Source organism: Peromyscus maniculatus, chromosome 21 (genome assembly GCF_049852395.1).
Source record: "Peromyscus maniculatus bairdii isolate BWxNUB_F1_BW_parent chromosome 21, HU_Pman_BW_mat_3.1, whole genome shotgun sequence".
NCBI classification, from domain to species: domain Eukaryota; kingdom Metazoa; phylum Chordata; class Mammalia; order Rodentia; family Cricetidae; genus Peromyscus; species Peromyscus maniculatus.
Window position 1 is genome coordinate 8,807,858 of NC_134872.1, and position 26,677 is coordinate 8,834,534.

Consider the following 26,677-nt stretch of genomic DNA (forward strand, 5'->3'; position numbering starts at 1 on the left):
ATCGGAAAACTCCCACTGTGAAATAGTCTGTAAAGTAACTCATACTCCATAACATTGTTGGTCTTGCAGGACATAAGGGAGATGAGCGTTCGGCTAAGGAGCCTTGGGAAACGCTCCTTAGTTTTCAGTCCTTATCCCAGGTTACTTTCTTCCACTAGACGTTGATCTATACCCAGCACTCAGACTGGTGGTTAGGCATCTTTGATCATAAATAGTATTGATCCAAAGAGAACAAAGTTGACAGAATAAGAAAGCTGGAGACATCTGGAGTTCTTGCTGTACAGACTGTATCAACCCTTTGTCAACTCCCCACAGTGCTTGCTTGCTACCTGGGCCTCTCCATGTTTCCAACAGCATCATTGGAACACAGCCCTCTCCACAGTCATGTTGTCAACAGTAATTTCTATGTCCTATGCTATGGACAACCCTGGGTCCCTTCCAAATTCCCATGTCTAAGCCCACTCCCCAAAATGATATTTGGAGATGTCTTAGTTAGGGTTTCTATTGCTGTAAGAGACACCATGACCATGGCAACTCTTATAAATGAAAACGTTTAATCAGGGCTAGCTTATAGTTTCAGAGGTTTAGTCCCATTATCATAATGACAGGTCATGGCAGCTTGCAGGCAGATGTGATGCTAGAGGAGCTGGGAGTTCTGTATCTTGATCTGCAGGCAGCAGGAAGTGAACTGTGACACTGGGCATAGCTTGAACATACAAGACCTCTAAGCCTACCCCCATAGTGACACACTTCCTCAACAAGGCCACACCTCCTAGTGCCACTTCCTGTGGCCAAGCATTCAAGCATATAAGTCTATGGGGGCCGCACCTATTCACACTACCACAGATGAGCTCTTTGCATGGTAATTCAGTTAGGGCGGAGCCCTCCGGAATGGGCTGAGTGTCTGGTCAAGACAGACATGCAATAACTTCTACCCTGTGAAGACACAGACAGTATCCGTCTACAATAAGTCAGGAAGAGGACCCTTGCCAGACACTGCATCTGCTCCTGCCTCTATCTTGGATGTTTCAGCCTCCTGAAGTGTAAACAATGTGCACATTGCCTAGTCTATGGTATTGTTGTTAATGCAGGGTATTATGAGCTGCAATTACAGTTTGCTCAGAATGCTCCACAGGTGAGTCTGCAGCCACTGGCTCTTTGTTTAAGCCCCTTGCAGCAAGGGCCCCAACGTGTGTGCACGTCTGCAGAGGACCAGCACTCTCCATGACTGTGTGCCGCAGCCCTGCTGTCTCACCAGAGCAGCAGCAGGCTTTCTGAGCCGCAGCCCATTCTTCCCATCACCACTTCCCAGGCAGGAATATTGGAAAGTGCACTGTCTGAATTCCTGCCAAGGCCCAGTCACGTCCATTTTTCAATGCATTAGTAATGAACTTAAGGGATAAGGATTACCTTTTGGAAAGATTCACTTAACAAGTCCAGAAGTCTTTTTCCCCCCCCTAGAAATAAGACTCAAATTGTTAGATGAATTGTGCCGGCCTCCCATTTGGTGACTGTAGTACAGGATGTTACAAACTGGTCCTCCTAAATTCCTGTGACCCAACCTTTTAATATCTGGTCTTTCTTCTGCATGTACTTACAATGCCCCAAAATCCTTTAGTTCTATTTGTTTGTTTGTTTTGTTTTAGACAGGGTTTCTTTGTGTAGCCCTGGCTGTACTAGAACTCATTCTGTAGACCAGGCTGGCCTAGAACTCACAGCGATTCACTTGCCTTCGCCTCTTGAATGCTTAAGATTAAAGGTGTGAGTAACCACTGTGTAGCTAGTTCTGTATTTTCTTTCCTACCCTCCATCAACCATAGAAACTACCTGGCTTACAGTCTGTACAGATTCATGCATATCCTTGGCTCAGCATGCAGGTTCAGCATGCATTTACACGACCTTCTCTTCAAAGCCAGCCTCTTATAAGAAAGAACTTGCTACACAGAATTTTACATATTAAACAGCGTTAAAGTTTTATTTCAGTCTATGATTTGTTTAAACTGCTCACATTAATCCATTTCATCCCAAAAAGAAACAGAATGACTCTAGAGGTGTAACCCTTGACATCACCCATCCAGACAGCTTCCACTACAGCCTGCAGAAAACTTCAGTGTAGTTTGACCTCAAATTGGGTTTTATCCTCCGGACCAAAAGTTTTCAAAATTGCCTTAGAAATCCACCACCAGTCAGTCAGCAGGGTAGACCACTGAGCTAACTCCTGATAGCTGAGTTCCCACTGGAAATAATTTATCCTAAGTGAATTCATAGGCCTGTGGGGTGGGGAAGACTCATATGAGCCTCCCTCACACAGAATGTCCCCTAGAACAGCCTTGTTCTATCGAAGTCTATGCTTCTTCCACTGTGGTACTCAAGCCCGAGAGCAAAGGGCACAAAGCCAAGCTCAGTGCAGGCCTCAGAGGAGAAGACTAGCCTGTCACAGGAGGTCCAGTGAGGCATCATCCAGACACTAAAAACGATGACACAATCAGGTTAGTCTGTATGTCTAGCCGCTTGCTTTCTCCCATGGTAGTTGCAGTATTCATTCACATAAAGTATGCTGCACCCTAGCCCATTGTTGAAGTACCTAGTAATATTAATCCCTCCTTCTCCACATTCCCACAAAGTAAAGTTAGTCCTTGAACTTTGAAAGTACTTTATATATACATAAAAATTAGTATTTCTGTCAGTTTCCTAGTCAGCGTGATTCAGAATTGCTCTCAAGAGTGCCTTCTCTTTTGTAAAATAAACACTATGCTGTTTGAAGTACATACGAAGTTTCATTTCTGTTCAGTGTTCTTTACTTTCCATTATGAAAAGTTATTTCTAAGGAAGTGAAACCCCAGAAGGTAAGAAAGAGAAACATTTAAAACAAAATTTTAAATGATGAATCAAAACCAGACTTGAGTAATACTTAAGAGACAGGGTAGCAAATGTAGTCTCTGAAGGGAATCGTTCTAATTATTATCTAAAAAGCAAAGTCACACAACTTTGTCAAAGTCATAAGACAAACTGGTACTTGAAAATTAGGTTGACTAAACAGAGGAGGGAGGATTTAAAAAAAAAAAAAAACCACTGAAACAGGACAATGAAAAGGATTTCAGAATGACTTGAACTGGAGCAAAGATCCATCGGCCCTCGATGCTTCTGGTGCCTTAGAATCTTGTATCACGCTGTTTCTTGTCCCCACCATCACCGACACCTCAAAGGAACACTCTCACAGAACTAAATAATCTTTGTCATTGTGTTAGGATTCAGAATTTCAATCCAGTAGCCGTCAGGATCTTGAATGAATGCCAGACCTTTCATTTTACCTGTATAATGAAAACTTTTCATTACTAGAAAGGAACATTAAAAATCAAACACATTTTTATTACAATTTTAATTTGCATTTGAATGAGACACATTGTTGATAGCTTTCCTTCTAAAAAAGTTTGTGTTATAATGGTAGCACGGTGATCCTAATGCTAGAATACGACCTTTCAGAAGGAGCCCTGTTAAGCCTCAGGTCCTTGCCTCTCTTTGAGGTTACCATATCACCATCACAGAAATTATTTAGGAAGGAAAAGAAGATAGAGGTGTGCTCAAGGGAGCAGGTAATGTGGCCTCTCCACACAACCAAGACACCAGAGGCTTGGGTCATGTAAACCCTATTAAACAATACACTAGGCAACCCAAGTCCTGTCAGTCAGGCTGTGACTCCTGGGGATTGTAACCAGATGGAGCTGTTTACTTAGATGTAGAAATGTGGCCTGAGAGATTGATTTATTTGGGGACTAAGATGCTGAACTCATCAGACTCTTGTGTCTGCTTCCTGACCCCAAGGTCAAGGAATACAAATAAGGGTGGAAAAGAGGGGGTGAAACACAGCTAAGCAATCTCCAGGGGGGTGGCTGGGGAGCAACGGGGGAGCGTGGGGGTGACTATTGGAACCTGATCCATACAGAAGGTAGCTTGGAGTCAGAACACAAGTTCTGAATGTGTGGTTGTGGGAGAATCAACAGGATGCTTCTCCTGCCTCGCCACGGCAAACAACAGCCGCCCTTGCACTTGGGAGGGGCTCCACCACCGATTCCCAGATGTCCTCAAGAGTGAAGGGCGACAGAGAGCATGTCTAATGAGGGAGCTAGGAAGAATAAGCCAGCTGGCCTTCCTTATTGCCCCTACCACATCCAGGCCCAAGTATGGCGACCTCAGGTGTGTCTTCCTACTAACACTGCTTTGCCCGGAGGGGGAAAAGCCTCTGAGCTGAACTCAGCCCAGGGCTCATCCAGCTGTCTTCCTGAGATCACACGGATCCTTAGGGACGATTCTCTTCTGCCAGTCATGTGGCCTGGTGGATTACAACAGCTTACGGTTGTTGGAAAAAATAGCTCAGAGGCCAAGCTACCATAATCCAGGAACTTGATTATATGGATTATAGATTTGAATTCAACATGAAATATTAGAACAATGGACAAAGGGCTATTAAAGCGTGTAAAAGTGATGAGCACTATGAAGTATTGCCAGCGCGAACTAAGACAAAGAAAATGTTAGGGAGCCCGGGAATGAAAGCGCAAACGAAGACTCCAACAGAGGGCGGGGCTGACAGGAAGTAGTTAAAGCATTTGCTGGGCAAGCATGAAGACTGGAGTCTGGATTCCCAGAACCCTCCCAAGAAGGTGGCAGGTGGGCAAGCCTGGTGGCGACTTGTTATCCTAGTGTGAGGGAGCTGAGGCTGGGATCTCCAGGGAGCTCAGGCTTCAGTAAGAGGCCCTGCCTTGTTAAATAAAGTAGAGAGTACTCGAGGAAGATGCCCACTGTCAACTGAGGCCTACAAATACACATACACACCACACACAGACACATACAAAGGAAAAAAAAAATGGAAAAATCAGATAGATACATGTGAGGGAAAAAGTAATTGGTAAACCACAAAGCTCCCGGGGGGATGGATACATATATATAAAACAAAGACACTGAGCCAATTTTTCAAGGATACTTGTATACAGAATGACAATTAAGCAGTGTTTTCAAGAGCGAAGGAAAATGAAGATAGGATTCCCAAAAGAACTCATCCATCTGTGCCTGGTTCTCATGCATCTGTCAGAGACCTAACCTCCCAAAACCTCAGGTCATAGTCCTGGTAGAGGTGCTAAGACAGGAAAATCCAAAAGAAGCTTCAAGAGAGAAATGGAGTAAAGGTGCTCAAAATACTGTACTATATTATCTTTGAAAAAAAATGTGTGAAGGCCAAAGAGAAAGAAAAGATAAATCAATAACCCAGTCCAGGTGACAGCAGCGGATATGAGCAGAGGGGAAAGCTGTTGACTTATTGAGGAAATCCTGTAGTAATATGTTTACTTGAAACAATTTTATTGAAATGTTTCATTTATTTGTCTCTGGGCTTTTGTTATGTGTTGTTTGGTTATTTTGTTGTTGTTGTTGTTGTTGTTGTTGTTTTTGGTTGGTTGGTTGGTTGGTTGGTTTTTGGTGCTAGGAATTCAACCCATGACCCAGTGCATACTAGGCAAAGACTCTACCAATGAACTACTTGGTGCTTAAGCTCATGAAATGTCTCAAACTGTGGTGGCACACTGTAATGTCAGTACTAGGGAGGCTGGAGCAAGAGAATCACAGGTTCATGAGCAGCCTGGGCCACATGGCAAGAACCTATTTCCAAAGTTAGGAATACATTTTAAAAAATTAAGGAGGTAAGAACAGATCTAAGTATAATAAAAATTATACATATAAATCCAGTGGAATTCAGATATCTGCTATTTCAAGACAAATACCCAAAGCATAAGCATATACAATTGTATAAAAGAATGAAAAATATCAGTTATTCACTAAAGTAAGCAGGCAAAGTTATATTAACAACAAAATACATTTCAGAGAATTCACTTAGCAGCAACTACCCACACCCTGAAATCCTGACAGTTGGAAGCCCACGAGAGAAAGTGGCAGAGCCAGGGAAAGAGAGGCGAGCTTCCCATGCTCCCCAGATCCTGTGTCCAGTCCCTGCTGAAGCCACACTACACGCTCCTTCCAGTCTCTGAAGAGAGCCAGGTATTCCCTTCACATCCCTTTGCTCTGAGGACTGCTGAAAGGGCTTCCTGTTCCTTGCATCCAATCAGCATGACCCCAACAGCCACTCAGACACATGAACCAATCACAGCTGTGCACACGCTGAAGCGCAGGCTGACTCACCATCGTCGGGTTTCTTCACAAACTTGACTCCCAGTTCTTCAAATCTGTTACAGGCGCTGTAGACATCAGGAACAGCAATCCCAATGTGACCTTTGGTGATAACATCCCACCAAAAAAACAAAGCACAGGAAGGAATTATTACAAGAGCACACAAATGGCTTCCAAAACTTACTTCCAAAACACAAGGCCCATGAAAACAGAGTTAAATAGGTTCAAAATCTATGTATTAAAGGACCAGTAGCTGTCTGACTAGCTAGCTATAGTCAAATTGCTATAGTTATAGTCAAAGTTGCTCTGATTATTATTTTAAAGAAACCAATACTGACTAATGCATAGCTCAGTCTGTTTAGAATCACCTATACCCAAAGGGTATCATTTCCTGTGTTTAACAGGTTGCTGACATTCACCTCATTACCCAACTGAAGCTTTTACTCTGCCATCCTGACAAGACACATTATTTCTAGATTTATTTATTTTACTGTATGTGTAATGAGTAGTTTACCTGCATGTATGTAAATGTACTACGTGTGTGTCGTCTGATACCCAGTGATGTCAAAAGAGGGCATCAGATCCCCTGGAACTGGAATTATGGACAGCTGTAAACCACCATATGGATGCTGGGAACCAAGTCCAGGTCCTCTACAAGAACAAGTGTTCTTAACCACTGAACCATCTCTTCAGCCACTTGACAAGGCATTACCAGAAAATGGGATTATTATTAACCATAGTTATCACTGTTTTTAATTGAACACTCTCCTAGAGGGAGTTGGAGGGACAGCTTAGTGGTAGAATGCTTGTCTTGCATGTGCAAGGCTGTGGACTCTATCCCTAGCCCTACAATAAAGTTTACTGGAAACATAATACTGTGACTTAACAGTATCATATTATGAAAAAGCAAACACGGCTGGAGAGATGGCTCATCGGTTAAAGAGCACTGATTGCTCTTCTAGAGGTCCTGAGTTCAATTCCCAGCAACCACATGGTGGCTCACAACCATCTATAATGAGATCTGGCGCCCTCTTCTGGCCTGCAGGGACATATGCAGGAAGAACACTGTGTACATAATAAATAAATATAATTTATTTAAAAAAAAAAGATTAAAAAAAAAAAAGGCCGGGCGGTGGTGGCGCACGCCTTTAATCCCAGCACTCGGGAGGCAGAGCCAGGTGGATCTCTGTGAGTTTGAGGCCAGCCTGGGCTACAGAGTGAGTGCCAGGAAAGGTGCAAAGCTACATTGAGAAACCCTGACTCGGAAAACCAAAAAAAAAAAAGAACCTTAAATCTAATTCCAGGATAGCAAACACAATGTTTGGACTAATACTGAAATTAGATAGCTGCTAAATAAGATATGCAGGAAATAAAAAGTCATATCCCTAATAAATTAGTTATACTTGAAAATTAGGTCATTCATGTCTTAGGTTTACTGTACCATAAATATGCACAGTGTGTAAAAATCACACACATCCACAAACATCCAACCAGTGTCGCAAACATACCGAATCCCCGAGGGTCTGAGTTGCTGTTGTGGTAACTCTGGGTCTCATCATCCTCGGTGCCCCAGTTGCTACAGAGGAAAGGAAAATCTCCGTGATAGCGGGTCTTAGAACCAACCTAACAGACGCATCTCAGGGTGTGTCCTTGCGTGAATTTCCAGAGAGAAGACCCACTGTCAACATGGGTAACCCCTTCCATCTGACCTGCATTTATCTCTGCTGATGATAGACTACAGCTCTTTGGACCTCCAAGGCCTTCCACAGCAGCTTAGGACTGCGGAGGCCTCCAGCTTTGCGGATGGAACAGCAATGGGTTCTCTGCTTCTCCTGTGTTCACAGAGCCATTGTCGGGACTACCCAACCTCTACCGTGTAAGCCAATCGAATAACTCTCCTTTGATGTCTACCTTCTATTGGTTCTGTTCTTTAAAGAGCCCTGCCTAAGATAATAACTTACAGTTCTGACCTTAGAGGAGCCTATGAAAGGGAATCTCTCTGCAGGCTTACTCTGTAGCATGTGACTTTACTACAAATATTGAATTTTCACCAGTAGAAAGGGCAATCTGGCAAAGAAGATCCTAACTAGGTCAAGGAGACAGTCAAACCCAGGCACCCCAATAAGAGCAAGAATAAAAATGGCAGCAACTATCTGCACTAAGTACTAGACACATTATCAAGCAAGCATCCAAAGAGCTCTGTGGACTAGATCCGAACATTTCCATTTTAGAGCAGAGACGGCCACTTAAGCAAGTCTTTCTGAATCAAGGGATACACACTAACACAAAAAGGAATGGAGAATTCTTTAATTCTGTACTTTTAAATGCTGAGGTTATAAAAATGTGCTAAAATTTGAATATTAATTATTACAAAATGGGGCTGGAGAGATGGCTCAGCGGTTAAGAGCACTGGCTGCTCTTCCTGAGGTCCTGAGTTCAATTCCCAGCAACCACATGGTGGCTCACAACCATCCGTAATGAGATCTGGTGCTTTCTTCTGACCTGCAAGCATATATGTAGGCAGAAAACTGTGTACATAATAAATAAATAAATCTTAAAAAAAAATTATTACAAAATGATGTGCTGGCTCTTTAAAAGGAACATAGTCTATAAAATTTCTGGGTCAAAAACATAACAAAATAATAAAAGGACAAAAATATGAATATCAGAAGATTTGAGAAGAATCTGGGCTGGAGAGATGGCTCAGCCGTTAAAGGCTAGGCTCACAACCAAAAATATAAGAGAAGAATCTAAGATATAAAATTGATAATCTATAGTTTGGTAAATATCTTGCCACTTCAGGGTCTTATATTCTCTGAAATAAAAATATTCCCTCTGTGCTAAAGAAACCATAAGAATAACACGGAGACCCAAATAGCCACACTTCAAAAAATACTAAAAATTGATTTAGACTGGTAAGCACACAAAAAGGATTCTTTAAATACCTTATGAAAAATTAGGATATATATAGAGACAAGAAAGCATACTCACTGTGTCAACTCAAGTGTAGCTTTTCTGGAAAACGTCCATGCTATTCTTTCATTGTTATCTTTTGGGATGTCATTCTTTTCCTCATAAGCCAAGAAGTAGAGGGAAAATTTCATTGAAGGAAAATCAAACTTTTGGAGTAGCCTAAAATTAAAAGCCATAGTCATTTACAACAGCAAAAGTTGATAATAAATGCGACATAATATTTATGGTCTACTTGGAATAAGAACTATATATATAATGTAGTTTAGTGAGAAGACTGTATTCAAAAACTAGGGAAAAAGATCTCATTTACAGTTCCATCTGTAAAGTACTTGCCATAGGAGCATAAAGACCTGCGTCTGGTCCCCAGCACCCACGTAAAAAGCCAGGCATGATGGTGTGTGCTGGCAATAGCCGCCCTGGGAAGACAGAGATAGGCACACCCATGGGACTTGCTGACCACCAAGCTTAGCAGGTACCAATGAGGAACCCTGTCTCAAAAACCAAAGTGGTCAGTTCCGAGAAACAGCACCCAAAGTTGACCTCTGGCTCTATACATGGTATGTCCCCTTGAATACACACACACACACACACACACACACACACACACACACACACACACACAATTCTGACAGCCAAGGAGGCATTGAGTTAAAGTGTCACCATGGATCAAGTCTTGAGTGAATGTGTATTGTTGATATGAGCATGGCCATGTTAAGGACCAATGCTCAGACCCATGAGAAGAGAAGAGCCCTCCTGACACACCCCTAGACTCAGAAGGATGGCAAAGCCTTCCTGTAGGCCAAGTGATGATGCTCACAGTGTGTGCAAAAGCTAGCAGCTGCAGCTTGCTCCTCCCGGATGATTTCTGCCTGAGACTGCTGCCTACAGACACCTCCTACCCACCCTTGTACCGACGTAACACACTGCGGTTCCAGGTTACTGCCGTGGCTGGTACCACTCCATCAGAGTGCTCTGACCACCTGACCCCAGCTTTCCTGTGCCCACATAGCTGTTTCTTTAGTGTCTGTTCTTCCTTTACCCCTTCACCACCCCAGGCAGGGTTCTAGTACCAAGCTGTGAGGGGCAAGGTTCTGTAATTCATCAATTCTTTCTCTCTCTCTCTCTCTTTTTTATTGTTTTGTGAGACATGCTCTTACTGTGTAGCCAAGAATAGCCTGAACTCACTAGATAGTGCTAATTTGTCCATCTCCTGCTTTACTGTGTAGCCAAGGATAGCCTAAACTCACTGAATGGTGCCAATTCGTCCACCCCCTGGTTCAGCTTCCCAAGTGCTGGGCTTCCGAGGGTGACTTAGCACAAGCATCTCTCAATTATTCCAATTTAGTGAAATTTAGCTAGAATCACAGTGCTCGTTTATAAACAGGGGAAGATACTTTGGGTTTCTGTTTCAGTGAACAATCCCTTTCCCTATCATTCTGTCAGTTAAACACAGCTACTGAGTTCTTCAGAAAGCACCAGGAGAGGAAATGGGGGACAGGCGGCAGGAGAGAGGGCAGATCAGCATCACAGAAATGTGAATGCCACCCACGGGAGGGTTGGAGTCTCCAGGACTGCGCAAAGGTCACGGGACATGGAAAGGTCATGCAGGAGCAGCTTCCACATGGCCGGGCGGCTGAGGCAGGGGCCGGGAGGAATTGGGGGGGAGTCAAGCGAGAGCAGCCAGCAGAGTTTAGGCAGAGCTGATGCAGAGAGAGCGACAATGGACAAACGAGGGCGCAGAGGACAAGAGACAGTCTCCAAAGACTTCACTAAGTTTGTCTGTTGTCAGGGACCAAACATGAACCATGGAAAAGGACTAGCTAGGCCAGAGAAGAAGCCACAGGCCCTAAACCAGATGCCCCCAAAGATAAAGAACAGGTCAGGTAGGTCAGGTAGCATAGCAACAGAATAATGTTCACCTGCACTTACGGCACGTCTCGCCCCTTCCCTCCTTCCTGCCCCTCTCATGCTATATAAGCCTTGCTGAGGAGAATAAAATTTGCAGCTTGATCAGAACACTGTCTTGCTCTCTTCTCTCGTGTCTCCCCGTCCCTTTCATTCTCTCCCGCAGGTGGGTCACCCCCGTTGACACCCCGCTGGCCGGGGCAGGCTGTAGGTGGAAGGGAGAGTCGATGGGACAAGGGGAGACTTGATAGGAAGGGCGAAGGAGCCCCGAGGTTCTAAGAAAGGTAAGTTACAGTTTTCCAAACGGAAGATCACAGGCAAGCAGAGCAATACCCATAATACCATCTTTTTAGATCACTGAGGATTAATTATGCTCAAAGATGATCCTGTGCATAATCAATAACAGGCGCTTGAAGCCCAGCAGAATGTCTTGGGGTGTGTGTGTGTGTGTGTGTACATGGGTACATGTATAGGGAATGTGCGTGTGCATGTAGAGGTTAAGAGGTTGACACAGGGTGTCCTCAACTGCTCTCCATTGTCTTTCACTCACCCTCGACCCCAGAGACAGCATCAGTAAGTGACCCTAGCTGGTCTGGAATTGCTAAGCAGGCTAAGCCGGCCTCAACTCAGAGGTCCACCTGCCTCTGCCTCCTGAGTGCAAGGACAGTCTTAGAACCTTTGTCTCTCCAGCACAGGACTGCAGGTACATACCACCACACCCAGCACCTTTACATGGGTTCTGGGAGATTGAAATCCCCATGCTGTCATGGCCAGTGTTTTATCAGCTGAGCCATCCCCCTGCACCCAAAGCCTAGTTTCCAGAGATCTGCCCCAATATTTTATCTACTTATCCCTGTTATCAATATGCCTGGACCACTACATTTAGGCATTGATCAACCACAACTAAATTTACTCCCACAAAGGGATCAAACACCTCAAATGGAACCATTGGGAAAACTATCTCCGCCCCTACTAACATGACTGTACTGGCCTCAATGTCCAATCAGATGGGAACCAAAGCAAAGGAAGCCACTTGCTGTATGCAGAATGAGTGTATCAGGTTAGGGTCAAGTTGCGCTCAGTCTGGGAGCTCTTTAAAAACAAAGGTCAGCAGTGGAGTCAACTGCATATGGACTCAACTCTGCCAACGGTGGGGTCTAGGCCCAGAAATTTCCTATCTTCAAGTGTAAAAGGGGGACACAAGCTATCCGAAAGGTCTGCAGCGAAGGTACAAGGGACAGAAGAGTTGGAGCCTGGCAATGGCGTGTGTCCGCCGGATTTGCTTTCACTCTGTCCTAAAATATGCTACACACACACACATACACACACACACACACACACACACACACACACACACACACACACACAGAAAGCCACCTTTTCTGGAAAGGATCACAACAACTGAAGAGCAGTGTAGGGAGAGGGACCGAGGGAAGGAAGCTATTCCTCTCCGTTTTATATTTTTTCAGAACTGGCCACACTTTCTAAGCATACATAATAGAGATCTCCTACTTGGGCTGTTCTCTCAAAATCTGTGGAAGTAAATGGAAGGCAGTAAATCAAAGATCATTTCGTTTAATTATGTATGTCATCAAAAACCTCCTGCTATGAGGAAACGAACCAAGAAAAGTCAAATTATCAGTTACGCCCCAACAAAGCCGATGGAAAAGAGAGGTCAGCACACCAAACGTTCAAAGGGTTACAAACCCCGCGGCTACCACCCCTTCATCAAGAGAGAACGCAGCCTATAAAAAACGGAACCAGGGGCCGATTTTAAATAAATCCATTCATTTTCTAAGCACTGTGTCCTGACATTCATGACTTCGGAAGCAAACGGGGTAGAAGCGGTCCGGGCATCTCAAGGGTCTGAACAGACGCTGGTTGAGCTGGCCAGCTCTCGGCAGAGGGGACTCGGCAGAAAATGAAAGCCCTGAGCCTTTTGTTACCGTGAACTTGACCAGTGCTGACACAAACGGAGCTTAACCGGAGTGCTGTCTACTCAGGCCTCCTTGCAGGCTCCACAACCGAAGACTTTCTGCTACTTTTTACTATGTATTTATTTCTGAGAGGAAGGGGCGTGTGCCCTGGCACTGGCCTGGAGGTTAGGGACCACTTTGGGGGGGCCAGTCCTCTCCTACCACTGAGCCATCTTCTCTAATTGCTGTGGTCTTCTTCAACATTAAGGCACTAAGAAATACTTACGTCATTCCAAGAACCTTAGTATAAAACTCCAGGGACTTCTTGGGATCCTTAATTCTCAGCATCGTCTGCTGCAACAGGAAGTCCTGAGGAGAAACAACTGGGTACATTAAGTATCTTTACCTTTCAACACAGCAACTTTCACTATGCTTTCTGTAACAGCCCAGCAAACAGAAAACAAGAAAGGCCACCCCATCTTCAGCCTCAACAGTAGCTTCCTCAAACAGTTCCTCCCACACCTATGGCTCCACTCCCAAGCTCTCTCCCTGCCCTGCAATGTCCAGTTGCGGGCTTCTGGGTGGGGCAGCTGAGATCCGGTGAGTTTCGGGTCCAGGAATGCCCTTCGACTACCAGGGACTTGAAAACCTGGCTTTCTTAGTCACTAGGCTTGGCGGGACCTCTGTGGTTGTTGGGTTTGGCTCTGGGTTCCTGAGACAGGAGCTCATATGGCCCACGCTGGCCTCAAACTGGCTGTGTCAGCAACTGGCCCCTGGCTGGCCTTCCAGCTGTCACACACAAGTCCTGAGATTATGGGCGAGAGCCACCGGCACCCGCTTTAGTGAGACAATTATAAAGTGACTGACTCCCACCTGCCCCCTCACCCCCAGGGGCAGAAAACAATGTTTTTTGCTGGCACTTCCCCACTCCATAGGACTTCCGGTGACTACCTTCCAAACAAACTACTAACAAGTGCATCCCTTCTCTAGCTTGATTTTGTGCAACCAAAACTACAATTTTATTTGGCAAAACAAAGCATCCATCCTCTATAATCTCCCCCCACCACGCCCCCACTCCCCTCAGGTCTCATGCAGCCTGGAACTCACTAAGCAAATCTGAGATAGCCTCACACTCACAGAGATCAGCCTGACTCTTCTTCCCAAGTGCCGGGATTAAATGTGTGAGCTACCATGTCTGGCTCTAAAATTACACACACACACACACACACACACACACACACACACACACACATTTTTTTTTTTTCAAGACAGGGTCTCTCTGTGTAGACCTGGCTGTCCTGAAACTCTGTATGTAGACCAGGCTGGCCTTGAACTCAGTGCTCTGCCTGCCTCCATAATATTTTTTGATGAATGTATAAACATCCTTGCTGAACTATTTAGTGAGAAAGGACCCCATCCTAGAAATTGATGGCCTGAATCAGCTGGCCTCTTCCCCCTTTGCTTTTCAAAGATTCTTTTAAAACTAGTCAATGGGAAAAGACTGTGAGGTCAGACCCCAGGCGATGGGAAGACAGTCACCAACTGCCTTTGTATAAAAACCAAGTGCACGTCCTGCCCCAGGGTGCTTGCTAGTCCTGGGGCTCTGGCACACACTTTTCGCAGAAAGAAATTGCCTTGAGAAGCTACTCTCACTTTAATACTTGGTGCCACCCTGAGATTCTTTGTGTCTATCAACTTACTGGTAACCACGTTAACCAGCAAGTCCTTACAAAGGTCTTAGATTCCTAGAGAACCAAGAAGCAAAAAAGGTAGTGTCTTAACACCTTTGTGAAACCCTTCAATCTCCACGGAAAACAAGAGGGTTTACTGAAAAAGGGTAAACAATGCATAAATTTATAGGGTTAAAGTTACTAGTAACACTTCGGTTAGGAGTTGATTTCTTTAGGCACAGTAACTATCTTATTTTTTGAGTCAGGGTGGCCTGTAGTCCGGGCTGGCCTTGAATTCACTATGTAGCCAAGGGTGACTGACCTTGATCTGCTGATACCCCTTGTTATTTATTAAGTGGCTATGCCACGCAAATGCATAGGTTACGTGACCATGCTGTGTGCAGATTACGTGATCAAGCAGTGCACGGATTACGAAGGACATAAGGCAAGCGAAGCCAGTCATGTAGCTGGGGGAGTGGCTAGGAATTCTAACACTGCTGACTCTATCTCCCAAGTGCTGGGATTACAAATGTACACTACCTTGCCCAGTTCTGGGAATCAAACCCCAGGCCTCATGTGAGCTACACCCCCAGCCCTGATAAAATAATAGTATGAAGTATTTATATGTGCGAATATAATCTCCATTTTATAAATGAGAAGCCAACACTGAGTAATTACATTAATTATCTAACTCTTGTAAATTCAGGTTTTCTTTTACCACAGACACCTCTTACCCTATAACTAACCCAGTGTTATTCTGTTGTACTCGTGGACTTAACACAACAGGCCTGAAAACTCTGATCACCCTTTGCAGTTTTCATAGTTAATGCTGTGAACTCGACAGGAACAGAATCACCACGAGGCAAGCCTCTGGGCACATCTGTAAAGGATTATTTAGATTAGGTTAGCCTCCAGGCATGTATGAGGGATTTAGGGATTTTCTTTTTCTTTCTTTCCTTTTTTCCTTTACTTGATTTTTCAAGACAGGGTTTCTTTGGCTGTCCTGGAACTTGTAGACCAGGCTGGCTTCGAACTCAGAGATCTACCTGCCTCTGCCTCCAAAATGCTAGGATTAAAGGAGTGCCCCAGCACTTGCCCAGATTTTTTGGTCTTGTTTTGGTTCAGTTTTTTTTTCCCCCCAGAGCCAAAGACCAAACCCAGGGCCTTAAGTGCTCTTACACAGAGCTAAATCTTGAGTAGGTTAATCAAAGTGAGAATATCCACCATAAATATAAGTGGGACCACTCCATGGGCTTGGGTCCTGAAGTGCACAAAACAGAAAGCTAGCTAAGCACAAACATCCTTCACTCTCTGATTCCTGTCTGTGGCTGTCATGTGACCAGCCACCTCCAGCTCCTGTCATCACGATCTCCCCACCTTTAGGAAGTGTAACTTGAACTGCAAGCTGAAATAAGCCCTGTCCCCCAAGTTGCCTTTGTCAGGGTATTTTATCACAGCAATGAGAAAGGTAATTGCTGTGGGATAATCCCTTTATACACTGTGAAGATTTGTTGCTGTGATTGGTTTAATAAAGAAAGCTGACTGGCCAATAGCTGAACAGAAGGTTAGCTAGAAGAGCCAGACTAGGAGAATGCTGGGAGGCAGAAGGAAGGAGCCAGGAGTTGCCAGCCAGATGCAGAGAAAGCAGGAGATGAACATGCCATGCTAATAAAGGTACCACCATGTGGCAGAGCATAAATAAGTAATATGGGTTAACATAAAATGTAAGAACTAGTTAGTAACAAGCCTGAGCTATTGGCTGAGCATTTATAATTCATATTAAACCTCTGAGTGATTATTTGAGAGCAGCTGTGGGACAGGAAAACGGTGTCTACAAGTAATGCTTTGGCCAAACAGCCTCCTCCTCCAACTTAAATCATATAAATACAAATACACTATTTATTGTCTATCATGAAGAAGTGATCTTAAAGAGCACGTAAATTCACTGTTCAGAGGTGGTAACTGTTAGAATTCCTAGCCACATGTTAGAATTCCCAGCTACATGACCGAACACGTGCTGTCCAGTAGCCAGGCAAGATGCTTAGTCATCCCAGCACCTTATGTACTACATAAATCCTACATAATCTGTGCACTGCATGATTACGTAATCTGCACGCAGCGTGATCATATAATCTGTGTACATGTGTGGCATAGCTATCTAAGCCCATATGTGCATGCAAGGGATTGGGGGGGAGGGGGGAGTGTGGCGACAGCTATAAAGTGGGTTCCACCTATTCCTTCCCTCTCTTCCTGCATGGTCATTCCATACCCCTATGCATACCCTTACTATTAATAACCTTTTTTTTTCCCAAGACAGGGTTTCTCTGTGTAGTGTTGGTGTCTGTCCTGGATCTCTCTCTGTAGACCAGGCTGGCCTCGAACTCACAGAGATCCGCTTGGCTCTGTCTCCCCAGTGCTAGGATTAAAGGTATGCGCTGCCACCGCAGCCGCCGCCGCTGCCAACACGACCTGGTAATAAACTCTTATAGTGGGTTTCGTTGTGTCTCGTGGCTTCTCTCATATGGTAAACAGTGCCGCTTAATAAATAACAGCAACTGCTGGGCTGGCCCAGATCTTTGGCTTAAGATGGAGTCACCCAAGACACCAAGATGGAGGACCCCTGTAGAACGGAGTCCCATAAGGGAAATGGAAACTGAATGTTCTCCACTTCTGCTGACCCCTCCTCTGAGCAGAAGACTTGCCCACAGCAGTCTCCTGCTATTCTAACAGCCAGAGGGCCCTCCCCGTCCCCCATAAAACTTGACTTACTGCAGTCCCTTAGCCTGTGAGAATTCCACCCCCCCCCCAACTAAAAGCACCCTATAAAACCCCAAACTCCTTTGGCAGTGCTGCATTCCCTTTTCCTGGGGACAGCTGCGCAGTTCATACCCTGAACTTGGAGCCTCAGTGTGGCTCTCCTGGTCTGCTTCTCTCATTACGCCACACAGCGCCCAGGTAAAAGGCAGCTGGCTCCAGGCTCCATTTTCCTGGACCTATGTTGCCTTTCCACAGCCAGAGCTGCCCTCCCCTGTGACAGTCAGGTAAGAGAGAGATGAGCAGCTCACTGGCCAGGCACTGACCCTCTGGTTCTGTCTTCTGAACACGGCCATAAAAACACCTACAAAGTCACTCTGGGACCCCGGTGAAATGAGACAAAACAATTTCAGACTTTTTACAAAGCAGCAAGACCACTCTCATGTCAGGTGCTGGTCTAAGCAGAGATTAAAACAAGATACTAAAGATACAGCAAGCAGCTCCCTCTCCCAGCCAATGTGAGCGCCTGCTGCTTCCCTATCAATTACTGCGCTTGCGTGGGGAGGCCCAGTCCACTGAGATCCTGATGTGTGCTCTTTGGGGCCACACAGAGGTAATTTCAAAGGCTGTCCTTGGCAGGCCTCATCAGAGAGCTTCCCACACTAGGCTTGGTGATTTGCCCCTGCACTACAGCCCCCTGGGGGGAAGAAAGAGCTACAGACCCAGAATCAGCTCTGAACAAGGTCCAGATTATTTTATCAGACATTAATTAATTTAGGTTCTATTGTAAGAGACTCTGAAGATGGAATTAACTCACCAGACGGCCTTAAAATCCAGAGACTGGGGTTGGAGAGACAGCTCAGCAGTTAAGAACATGAACTGCTCTTGCAGAGGACCCTTCAGTTCCAGCACCCCACATTGGGTAGCTCACAACTATAACTCCAGCTCTCCAAGGGATCTGACACTCCTTCGGGTCTCCACAAGCACTTACACTCACATGCACATGCCCACACACAGACAAACCGACACATGCTTAAAGGGGAGAGGGGGCAGGGACCAGCCTCGGTTAGGATGGTGGTTCAGCGCAATCACAAGAGACCTTAAAAGCCTCCGAAGACAGAAGAGAGTCAGCACATGGCAGATACGGTGAGGAGAGGTGTGGTTGAAGGGACATCAGAAAGAGTACGCTGTGGGGGCTGGCGGAGAGACAGATCACCACCACCATTTTGGCCACTGACAACAAGCAAGGAAACTGGGGTGTCGGCCAACCTCTGAAAGGAAATGAGATCAGGCAACAGCCGGAGCTGGAAGCAGAGGCTTCTCTGGATCCCTCCAGAAGGGAAGGAAGCCCTGCCCAGACCCTGACCGTAAACCAGCGGGACTTGTCAGACTTCTACAAGTCTGGGAGGTCACATACTTCTTTGTGTACATGTAGCTTGTCCTTGTGTATGCAGGTGCACATGTGTGTCCATGCATGTGGAGGCCAGGGAACAACTCCAGGTGCTGTTAGAATCCATCAACCTTGTTCTGGAAGGCAGAGTCCCTCTTTTGGCCTGGGGCTCCCAGAGCAGGCCTGGCGGGCTGGCCAGAGAGCTCCAGGGATCCACCTACCTCTGCCTCCTTCCTGCTGAGCTTACAAACGGCTCGCCACCATGCCTGGCATTTTTTTTTTTTTTTTTAAATAAGGGTCCTGGGGATTGAACTCAGGTCTCCCCAGCTGCATCCAACATTATTGGTCCTCTCTCCAGTATCACAAGGCAGTCCTTTCCTCATGCAAAGGGAGGAAAAACACACATATATGAGATATTGATTTGGAGCTGGCAACAACATGGCTCTATAATGTGACACTGAGAGAGCCGTTACTTTCCTCACGCCTCCGTTTCCACACCTCTGAGATGACAGTGATCAGTCTACGGCTGAGCTGATGCAGAAATGTGGTAATGTATTAACGTAGTTAGCAGAATGCCTGGCCCTGAGCAAACCACTTTATTTGTCTTGCTGCTGCTGTTATAGAACAAACGCAGAGCTTCCACTGCACGATTGGTTTTGGTTACCAAATCTGCCCAACCCTCTAACCTCGACTCTGGACTCGCACCTGCGGCCTAGTCACCACATCTGCTTCGGCCAGAGTATCAAAAGCACCTCAGCCCAAAGACAAGAGAGGATGCCCCAGCCACTCTGCCTGAGCCCAAGGGAGACCCGGGGGAAGTCTTCCTTGGTTCTTCTCTCAACAGTCTCCCCAGTTCAATCCTAACCACCTCAAGTGTCCTGAACAGATTCTAAGCCAAGCCTTCCACTTCCTTGGCTGCCTAACCCCCTGGGAATCCTCCTTCTAGCCTTCCTAATAACCGCTGCATAGCTCAAGTCCTCCCCAGTCCCACCCGGGCTGCTCTCCACTTCTTGCAGGCTTACTCAAAAGCAATCTGGAGTGATAGCTCCAGAATCGAAATCCTGGGCTGCAGAAAACTCAGGCTTCTCGACGCTTTGGGGATCAAAGTACACAAGGGCCAGTTTGTTTGCTGTACCCCTTTCAACATCATCTTTATCGCTGCACCCTTACAATGGTTCTGCCGACCTTCTTCTATGCCAAACGCCTATGACTGGAAAGAGTGTTCTCCCAGCAAATAAATATTTATTTCCATTACGTACATGCAAAATATACTCGTATAACTCCAGGATGTATTGAAAGGACCAAGCAGATGTCATAACAGGCTGATCAGCCTTCTCTCAGAGATCAGGCCTCAATTTCAGTTTCCTGAGACTTGAGCAAGCAGTTTTTGAGAAGGCCATGAACAAAAGACCTTGCAGTAGCTCCCTTTCTGCATGTACTCTGACTGCTCAAAGTTTGGCTAGATGTTTACTGTCTGGGACCCCTCACCAACTTAGAGTTATGTGCATGAGTCAAGGACAGAGCCTAGACTACTGAGCCAGCCCCCACAGTCAGTACGTGCTAGGCCAGCCAGCCCCCAGGCAGCTCAAGGACAGAGCCTGGGACTTGTGCTGGACTGCCCCCAAAATGATAATTGTAACCCACAACCAGTAAATTCAAAGGTTACAACCCTCACCCAATAAAAGAACAGAGATAAAAGTAAACCAACCCGAGTTGCACCCGTGCAAACCCCCCAACCACCCTGAAGGGCTTGCAGTTTTTAAATACCTAGCCTCACAAAGAAAGAGCAACTCCTCCCTGCCTCGCTGTATTGGGTGTAGGAACGAGTTCCCTGTCTAGACTTGTATCTATAGAATAAACCTTGCTGTTGCATTCTGGACATCCATGGTCTTTGGTGGTTGGTCTCTTTGGGGTTGTGATCTGGGCATAACGGTGTCTCTCAGCATCAGAGCACATTTGTGCTTAGCAAGTCCAAAGTTCTGGGTTCAACATACACACATACTCCAAACTCGCCAAGTAGAAATCTTTGTGCGGTGAGAAAAACAAACATTACAGGAGTTTTCAGTTTTTTGAGTACCCCAATGATTGCTCTGTATTCCCTCCCCTCCCCCTCTCCCTCCATCAAATATATAGTATATGTATGTATATATTGTATATACATTGTATGTACTTACCTACTATATATATAATATAGGTTTTACACACACACACACACACACACACAATGCTAACCTAACCTTCTTAGACATGACATTCATTCAGGCTTTTCCTCATGACGGGTCTCCAATCTGCCAGACTAGTCTTCTCTACCTTCTGCTTAATGCTTTCCTTGACCCTCACAGCTGAAACACTACCCTGAGCCCTATCTTCATAGACTAACATAACCCATTTCATCTCACCGTACCCCCACAAAAGCTCTGAGTCATCTTTACGTTCCTTTTACAGGCCCCAGGAGCCCTGCCAAGATGGGAGTGATCAAGGACATGAGGATTCCAATGCAGGGCTCCAGATTCCCAACACCCTGTGCCTACAATACACCACTGGTGGGACCTTTGAAAACTCTGATAGTTCATCTCCGATGAGAACTTGAAACTGGACTTACAATCACCCAAAGTTTGAGAGCAGCTTCACGAATTCGGGAAGACGCATCCTGAATGTGAGTGGCGCCGTCATGGACTAGGCTTTCAGACTGAATTAGAAGTGGGAAGCCAGCCAGCTACATGCACAGAATCATCTCACTCTGCGTCCAGACTGCAAACACAGTATGACCAGCAACCTCACACTCCTGCTGCCACAGGCCAGAGCCTCCCTTGCCCCATGTCTCCCCACTGTCACGGAATGCACCTTCAAACTGTACATTCTTGCTCTTTAGCAGGCATTTGGTCAGTGCAGTGAGAAAAGTAACCAATACACTCGGGATGCTTTGTAATGCCAAGAGCCCATCCATCCCAAATCCATCAGAGTTGGTGTATGTTTGGTGAAAGATGAAGTCCTCATCTTGTTTACGCCAGAATCCGCACCCACTCAAAAGTGCCTACCATGTTCTCTGCAGTCAGTATACAATCAAGCTAAATGTCATTCATTGAAGGCTTTCCCCCCCTCCCCCTCCAAGGCAAGTCCTCCAAGTACAGTTTGAGTTATCTTAGAAGCAGAGAGGGCAGAGGATGGGAACGTGGACTCCTCACTAGGCAATCCACTCGGTACCTGTGTCTAAGTCTCCTTATTTGTAAAATGGAGACAATCCTCCCTTTCTCATAGAGCTGTTAGGAATGAATCGCTCTGTTTGGTTGCCTCATCACGTAGTAACAATAAGTGTTGGAACTAGGGTAGCTTCAAATAGAATATAAAATATAATTAACTCATTTGCAGAGAACGTTATGATTAGTAAAATTTGTAGGGATACTAGCATTGAAATGTAAGTGTTTTTATTTAGTTCTGTTTCTTTTTTAATGGGGTTTTGGCTGACTAGAAGTATTAAAGGTAGAAGTCATGTTGTGAGAATATGACTTTGCTAGCACACTCAACATACACCAGACTTTATGTAACTCACTTTACATCTGCACATGGTATGCCCATGACCAAAAATGCCTAATCTCAAAAGATAATTAAAAATCAAGAGAAATCTGGAGAATGTGGAATGTAAATCAAGATACAAAAAAGTACATTTCGGGGCTAGAGAGATGGCTTGGTGGTTAAGAGCACTGGCTGTTCTTCCAGAGGACCTGGGTTCAATTCCCAGCACCCACATGGCAGCTTACAACTGTCTGTAACTCTACCTTCCAGGGATCCGACATCGACAGACAGACATACATGCAGGCAAAATATCAAAAAAGTACATTTCATATTATTTTTAAAGATCTACCTGGGGGCTGGAGAGATAGCTCAGAGGTTAAGAGCACTGACTGCTCTTCCAGAGGTCCTGAGTTCAATTCCCAGCAACCACATGGTGGCTCACAACCATCTGTAATGAAATCTGGTGCCCTCTTCTGGCCTGCAGGCAAACATGCTGTATATGTATACATCATAAAAAAAAAAAAAAAAAAAAAAAAAAGAGAGAGAGAGATCTACCTGGAATTTTAATATATTCATTCCTTTTGTTCTTTCTTTTTTTTTTTTTTTCTTTCTTTTTTTTTTTTTTTTGATAGTAAGGATTGGATTCAAGGCCAAACATGTTCTTTACCACACCACATGCCCAGGCCCTGGACTCCTATTGTTTGAAACAGCCTGCTACCCACAACCCCCAGTGACCTAGGAAGCCAGGTGACACAGAACAGTGCCTAGAATCTGATTTTGCTTTGTAAGAACTAGCCCAGCAAGAGCAGGTTATGATAGTGTACTCTCCTTTAATCCCAGCACTTGGGAAACAGACAGTTGGATCTCCGTAAGTTTGAGGCCAGCCTGGTCTACATACCAAGTTCCAGACAGGAAAAGCTACATAGGCGAGACCCTGTCTAAACAAACAAACAAAAGAAGAATAAAAGAAAAGAAAGAAAATTAAATAGCTAGATAGGTAAAATTTTGAGTAATGTGTGAAACTAATTCACATGGAATGAACCAATTTATAATTTATAAAATAACTAAGGGATGAGCTGGCTCAGCCAGTAAAGTCACTTGCTGCCAAGCCTGAAGACCTACCTGAATTTGATTCCCAGGACCCACACATATGTGGATGGAAAGTTCTCCACTGACCTCCACACGTATGCCACGCATATGCATGCACACACCACACACACACACACACACAAATAAGTGTAAAAATTAAATGCAAACTAAGGTATGTGTAAGTGGAAGGTGTGGGAAGATGTGTGTATATTCATTCTTTCCTGCCTTAATTTTTTAGTGACTAAGATCTTTTTTAAGTACACACCTTGTGCTAGTCAAAGGCTTTGGCAATTACAGTATGTCTGACTCTCTCTGGCTCTCGTTGCCCTTAAGGCAAAGAACAAGCAGGGACCAAAGTCCTTCACCATCGATCTGCCCCTCCTAGAGGTCTGCATAAAGCTCACATTCAGTCTTCAAGGGATTTACAAATGATACACCAAAATGAATAGATGCAAAGGTGTTTACTGACACAGATGACTACACAGTACTAAATTTCTCCATCAGCCACAATGTCGAACTTTTTTTGGCCGTGTACAGACAGTGAGGCACCACACCTGAATGAGTTTTCGCGACTGTAAGTACAGTCATGTTACGTGAAAGCTTTCCCAGGCCATGGGCTATGCCCCTTACTAGGTTGTAACTGCAAAACCAAAGGGCCAGAAGAAGAGGGTCTGAGAGTCTCTTCAGATCGATGTCCTATTACCAGCAATTTCTCCACCAGACTCACGGTGGGCAGGGTGGACAGAAGTGTGGTCTTTGGGCAACAGCAAAAGCCAAGAAAAGGCTTTAAATTGGAGCAACCGCCGCAGTTTGAAGGAGTGAAAGCTGGAGGCAAGGCAACTACAGAAAATGAGTGCGTCTGGGAGGGGCCAGTTATAGACAGGGCCCTTTAGCTATGGAAGTTCTGAAACTGCCCCCTTTAAGGGCCATGGCGTCTGACCGAGGGACAACTACACCCACATACATAGACTATGACCCAGATTTGGGCTGGCTTCAAGAGACCGTGCAAAAATAAACAAATTAATGCACTTGGGGTCAGATGTTTTGAAATAACTTTCTGAAGAAGGGGATAACCCCACCGCACCCCGGGCCTGCTCTGTCTCTCCCACGCCTTAAGCCGGCGGACCTGCAACTAGATAAGGTTAGGATCTGGCCCAGCCTTGCCGGGCCAGAGTCCTAGGTCCGCTCCGGCCGCCAGGGAAGGAGGCCCTGTCGCCCACCTTGGTGCTGGGGTCCGGGTCGGAGCAGCAGCTGAGGGCGACCTCATCCGTGAGGCCGCTGGGAGCAGGCTGTGGCTCTGCCATGACCGCCCCGGAGGATCACCGACCAGTTCTGCCAACAAACCAGCGGGCCACAAGCTCCGCAAAGACCGTGTGCCGCCTTTGCACTAGGCGGAGAGACCGGCCCAGGAGCGGGCGGCCGCGGCTCCCAGCCAATCGTGGTGCATATGGTTGTTGGCTTTCTGTTGATTGGATCTCAGTGAACCAGGTTCCCAATGGAGAAACTACAATTCCCAGGATGCCATTGCGCACAATGGCGGCAACTCTTGAAGAAAAAAAAAAACTGTGGCGCTGAATCTGCGGTTTTGGAGTTACTCAGTGACCTGATTTTGTTTATATTTAATTGCGTTGAATAACCACCCATCCCTCAGGGCGGCAACTTCGTAGAAAATTGCAGCCTGGTGTTAGTTTACTCTTTTTAGAACAATGAAAGTTTGAGCTGAAAGTTAGTCTTTTTATTTAAATTGTGTAAGAACCAGAAGTTTATTCTCTCACTTGAATTGGCCAGGCTAATTGAAAACAATTCGAGTTCAGTTAACAAAAAAAGAACAACAACAACTAAGTTTAAGTATTGCTTCCACTATATATTGGCCCCGGGAGCTTGGGATAGTTACTGATCTTCACAGAGCCTCCTATAGAATTTGGAATTTGTTGAGACTCGGATGAGGGGTAAGCCATAGGTTGACTACACAATACAGACAAAGCACCTGAGTTTTAATGGGATTTTTTTAATGACTCACTTCTACACACAGAGTATGTGTGTATACAGAACTGAGGGGATGTCACATCTCAAATTAGTTTCTAAAATTCTGTGATTGGTCAAGGGTGGTGACACACATCTGTAATCCTAGTAATTGGGAGGTAGAGGTAGAAGAATCAGGAGTTCAAGGCCAATAGGGCTACATACTGAGTTCAAGGCCAACCTGGGCTTCATGAGACCCTTAAAAAAAATCTTAAATAAATAAGGCATCTTTAGTTCTTGGTGAGTCTTGTCTTAGTCTCTTCTCTCTCTCTCTCTCTCTCTCTCTCTCTCTCTCTCTCTCTCTCTCTCTCTCTCTCTCTCTCTTCTCTCTCTCTCTCTCTCTCTCTCTCTCTCCCTCCTTCATCTCTACCACCACATGAACAATATTATGGAGAGAAATGTGACAAAAACTGATATCTCTAACATGACAAAATGTAAAAGAAACACCATTGAAGGGACAAAGACACCCTTGGGTAGGGTGAAGATGGTATGGGCCAGCAGACGTTCTGTATGCAGAATGTGTAAAAATTCTTACAAAAGAGTGAGAAAATATAAAACAAAAAGCTGCACAGAGAAGAAATAGGCAGAGTGTAAATAGAGAACACAGTGTGTGAAATCAGCTCCAACCCTTCCCATGCCTTCAGGCTAACTTTTTAAAGTTAAAAACCCTCAGTGTTGTGTTACTGTGTAAGGTGGAACACTGGAATTAACAGGCATTTGCTAGTAGAAACCTAGATGACTAGAAACGTGTGGGAAGACTGTTTGACAGCATTTAGTGAAGTTGAAGTTACCATATCCCAGAATTCACTATTATTAAGTAATGACCCTTGACAAAGATTATTATACTCTGTGTGACAAGTAGAAGAAGCATGGTTGGAATGGGGGGGAAAGGCAAAAGTCACTTGTTCAACAATAGGAAACTAGATAGGTTATCATTTTCATAGACTGGATTATGATACATAAGTGGAAAAAATCAGCCAGAAATATATATTCCAAAGTGGATAAGCCGCACTAATAGAAATTAATGAATGAGCCAAGGCAGTCTCAATGAGTAAAGTGCCCACGGCACAAACATGAGGACCTGGGTTTGGATCTCCAGAATCCATGTAAAAAAGCTGGGCTCCGTGGCATGTGCCTCTAATCCCAGAGAGACGGGCAGATTCCTGGAGTTGTTGGCTAGCCAGCCTAGCCAGTCTATGAGTTTCAGGTTTCGTGAGAGATTCTTTCTCAAAAATAGAAAAGGTGGGGAGTATCGAGGAGAGACACATGAC

The 26,677-nt window shown here is 45.2% G+C and overlaps 1 protein-coding gene across 1 annotated transcript; it reads right to left on the reverse strand.

The window, feature by feature from the left end:
• Positions 1-1,947: 1,947 nt before the first annotated feature.
• Positions 1,948-24,878, reverse strand: Glo1 (glyoxalase I). The gene is made up of 6 exons (XM_006983071.4): positions 24,605-24,878; positions 13,255-13,337; positions 9,166-9,306; positions 7,683-7,750; positions 6,187-6,276; positions 1,948-3,311 (listed from the first exon to the last, which is right to left on the reverse strand). Exons 1-6 carry the CDS (start codon positions 24,686-24,688, stop codon positions 3,223-3,225), a joined length of 555 nt encoding a protein of 184 aa, XP_006983133.1. The 5' UTR covers positions 24,689-24,878; the 3' UTR covers positions 1,948-3,222.
• Positions 24,879-26,677: the final 1,799 nt, after the last annotated feature.

What these genes read in the sequence shown, in the direction of transcription:
- Glo1 (XM_006983071.4), bottom strand. Translation starts at nt 24,688, where the DNA reads ATGGCAGAGCCACAGCCTGCTCCCAGCGGCCTCACGGATGAGGTCGCC. An exon ending in GCTACACTTGAGTTGACACA is followed by an intron (nt 7,751 to 9,165) that starts GTGAGTATGCTT and finishes TTTCCTCTGTAG; the next exon opens with CAACTGGGGCACCGAGGATG. An exon ending in TGTGAAGAAACCCGACGATG is followed by an intron (nt 3,312 to 6,186) that starts GTGAGTCAGCCT and finishes TTCATTATACAG; the next exon opens with GTAAAATGAAAGGTCTGGCA.